The 3,699-nt window shown below is 39.4% G+C and overlaps 1 protein-coding gene across 1 annotated transcript; it reads left to right on the forward strand.

Moving 5' to 3' along the window:
* The first annotated feature begins 375 nt into the window (after positions 1-375).
* On the forward strand, positions 376-823 carry LOC106981665 (cytochrome b-c1 complex subunit 7-like). Its single transcript, XM_053217761.1, is given in 2 exon segments — positions 376-711; positions 714-823. Coding segments are annotated over 2 exon segments (363 nt in total). The 5' UTR covers positions 376-458.
* Positions 824-3,699: the final 2,876 nt, after the last annotated feature.

A 3,699-nucleotide genomic window follows, 5' to 3' on the forward strand; every position in this document is an offset into this window, starting at 1 on the left:
CGTTTTAGTTCAGGTCTTGATCTCACAGTGCCTGAGATCCAGCCCCATGTTGGGCTCTTAGCTCTCAGCAGAGAATCCCTAGAGGGATTCTCTGTCTCCCCCCGCCCCACTGACCCTCTCCTGTTCATGTGTGCCCTCTCTCTCTCTCTCTCTAAAATAAACATTTAAAAAAAGAAAGGTTTTTTTTACATCAATCCATTTATTTCAATCAAAATTATTTTAAAAGAAAACTTTATATCAGCACTTAAAAAGAAAGCCACTAGTATAGTCTGCCATAAATAGAAAGTAACCAAAAAGGTAAAGATAAGATAACAAAAACAATGTCATTCAAACCGAGGTGGTTATTGCTGCTGGCCAAGACTCTGAGCTGAAAGGGAGAAGAGAATGGTATTGCAAGCCCAAGAACCCAAATATTCCTTGACACAGAATAAATAAGTAAATTGTGGTATAGACATACAATGGAATACGAGATCAAACGCTACAAATCACAGAGAACGTTTAGGCCTGCTGTTACAGCATCAAGCTGGTGGCTAGAGGTTATTCGAAAATGGTGTGACAGGGCTGCAGGGTTCAATAAATTGGGGTTAATGCAAGGTGATACCGTATCTGAGAATGACAATGTGAAAGAGGCCACAAGAAGTCTTCCTGAGAATCTGTATAACGACAGGATGTTTCTCATTAAGTGAGCAATGGCCCTGATCAGGAGGCAGCAGATTTGCCTAAAGAGCACATCCTAATATATGAGGAGGATAAATTCTACCTTGAACTTCTGAAAGAAGTTATTTGGGAAAGAAAAGAGAGAGAAAAATGGGCAAAGAAATAATTGTGGGGTTGAAATCTGTGGTTGCAGATGCTATCAGATATTTTTAAGAAGTTGGGTAAACCTGAAATGTATGATTTAACTACTGGAGCTGCAAATGTATTACTTTAAATAAATGTCTACTGTAATTATTTTTAAAAAATGTATGTTTATAGCTGATCCTACAACAGGGATGAATCTCACAAATGTGGAAGATAGCTCAGAAAAGACAGATGCAAAAGAGCACTAGAGGTAGGACAGCACTGCACTGACATAAAGTTCAACACCAGGCAAAACTAATCTGTGCCAGAAGTCAGGACAGTGTCCATCCTAAAAGCAGCAATGCTTAGGCAGGGGCACAAATGGAACTTGCGGGGGCTGGCAAGGTGCTACTTCCTAATCTAGGTTCTGCAAACTGGCATACTTATTGTGTGTAATGTACCAAGCTGCACATTTAAGATCATACTTTTCTTAAGGTTTGTTACATGTCAAAGAAACGTTTGCTTAAAAAACATCCTCTCTGCAAGCACACACACTAGCAACAGACTCTTTCTCCTAGATGTAATCTAAAGATTCACTATCACACCTTAAGAAATGCTGCCCCAAGCCAGAGCAATGATGATAATAGAACACGTAATAGACTAACAGAGGGTCCCTATCTGCTGGAGGACCACTTCCCCGAGGCTGAGTTGGTGACCTTCTCCTACACTTTCAGAGGACCACAGGGCTTACCTAGATCACAGCATCTATCTCTCTGTATTAAACGTGATTATTTCCTAGCCTGCTTCTATCAGACCCACTTCCTTGAGGGCAGGAACTAAATCTTCAACTGCAGGACCTTAGCACCTAACAGGGTATCTCACAGGGATGCTCCATAACTATCTGTGGAATGTATGAATGGATGAGGATATGAATTCATCCTATGACATAAACTGTACTGAGCTGGCAGAGAGAATAAGGACATGCATCTGGCAATGGGGAGCAATTGCACATAAATCCTGACACTAGTATATTTACAAGTTTGAAGAGAAAGGGGGTCTGGGGTACTAATAATCAGCCTGAACCCCACTGGAGGACAACTGATATTACTTTGCTTTAAAACAGCCTTGAGTAGAACTGTACAGAGTCTGGTACTTTTTACTATTTAAAGGGCCCAAGGTGGTGCTAGAGCTGTAATATCAGTAATGAAAGCAAATGTGTGAGCTGCTTGGACCTATTAAAGATAAGTTATTTCAGGTGCATTCAGAATAAGTACAAATGGAGAGGTAGAGCCATTTCTTTTTTATCCTTGCTGGGGATGAGTCAGAGAATTCTCCAGATAAAGCCCCAAATGCCTTTAAGCCACTAATTTACATTTTTTTGTACCATAGGCAGAACCAATATTTTGTATGCATAAATGTGCCATACTTATTATTATCTAATGTTACCTAAGCCCCAACATCCTTAGAAAAGTACCTGGTGTTCAGTAGACATTCAATAAATGAAATGGATTCTATCAAGCCCAACCACTATCTGTGTGCCACTGAAAAATAAAAGAGAGAGAGAAAGGCACCTGGGTGGCTCAGTCAGTTAAGCGTCCAACTTTGGCCAGGGTCATGATCTCACAGTTTGTGAGTTCGAGCCCCACGTCAGGCTCTGTGCTGACAGCTCGGAGCCTGGAGCCTGCTTTGGATTCTGTCTCCTTCTCTCTCTGCCCCTCCCCACTTGTGCTCTTTCTCTCAAAAATAAACAAATGTAATAGATAAATAAATAAATAAATAAATAAATAAATAAATAAATAAGAGAGATAAAGAAAGAAAAAAAATGTAGAAGGGAGGGAGGGAAGGAGGGCATACAAGAAAGAGAGAGAAGACAGAAGAGACACAGAGAGGTAGAAAGGTAAAGACATGGAGGAAAGGGAAAGAAGAGAAGCAAAAAGAAAATGAGGGAGAGAGAAAATAAACAGAGGAAGCAAAGTGTACATCAGAAATACAGTTAATTCGAACAAAACATTTTGGAGGTTATACTAAAGTGAAAATTAAAAAAAAAAATAACCAACAAAGTGAATTCTAAATGTATTCAATAATAAGAGATGGTATTATTAAATTAAAGCTAATGATGCTAACCCAGATCGAAAAGGGAAGGACAAATGATGATGGGATGTAATTACTTTATTGCCCTATATTATGGAAGTTTCTGCTTAGATATTCAGATCTCTGAAATGGCCTGAGCTACATGTAGCAAGAATCGAAAGAGCGACTAGACTGTGGAGAAATGCACCAGACTGGAAAGTCATCACCAATGGAGGGAGTTCATTTAACACCCTGTTCTTCAGACTTAGGAAAATACGAAATAAAAAGAAAGGTATTCATGCCAAAAGACAAGCAAGAATGCCCATGTGTCTATATTTCATCTCAGGGATGATATAAAAATTACTGTCCAGGCTATCAGAAGTGTTCTTATAATTCATAATTCTATAAATTATTGTTATTCATTGTAGATATCCTGCTGCTAACTTTTGAAAGGAACTTTCTTACTCTTACACATCATTTTACACAATAGTTGGGTATATAGGATAAATGCAACCAAAAGTGACTAAATACATGAGCTAGATGATATATGGTCATCTCTCAGTGGTAGACTGTATTACTATTTGCCCCAAATTCCCTCTTTAGCATATCCCTCCCTGAGGGTGAATTATATGTTACTACTCTGAAGTCAAGATGTTTCATTGTGCTTAATTGGAAGAAGGCAGAAGTGGCATCTATCTTTTCTAAGTAGAAGCTCTAGGGCCAGGATGCAAGTGCCAGGTTTCGTCTCCCACTGACACAACCATCAAAATGTTCCTGATAGAGGCTGCTCATCAACCTAGGTCCTACAGTAAATACAACATGAAGCAGAGCTGCAGCCCACCCCCAAAG

The sequence above is a fragment of the Acinonyx jubatus genome, chromosome A2 (genome assembly GCF_027475565.1).
Source record: "Acinonyx jubatus isolate Ajub_Pintada_27869175 chromosome A2, VMU_Ajub_asm_v1.0, whole genome shotgun sequence".
NCBI lineage: Eukaryota > Metazoa > Chordata > Mammalia > Carnivora > Felidae > Acinonyx > Acinonyx jubatus.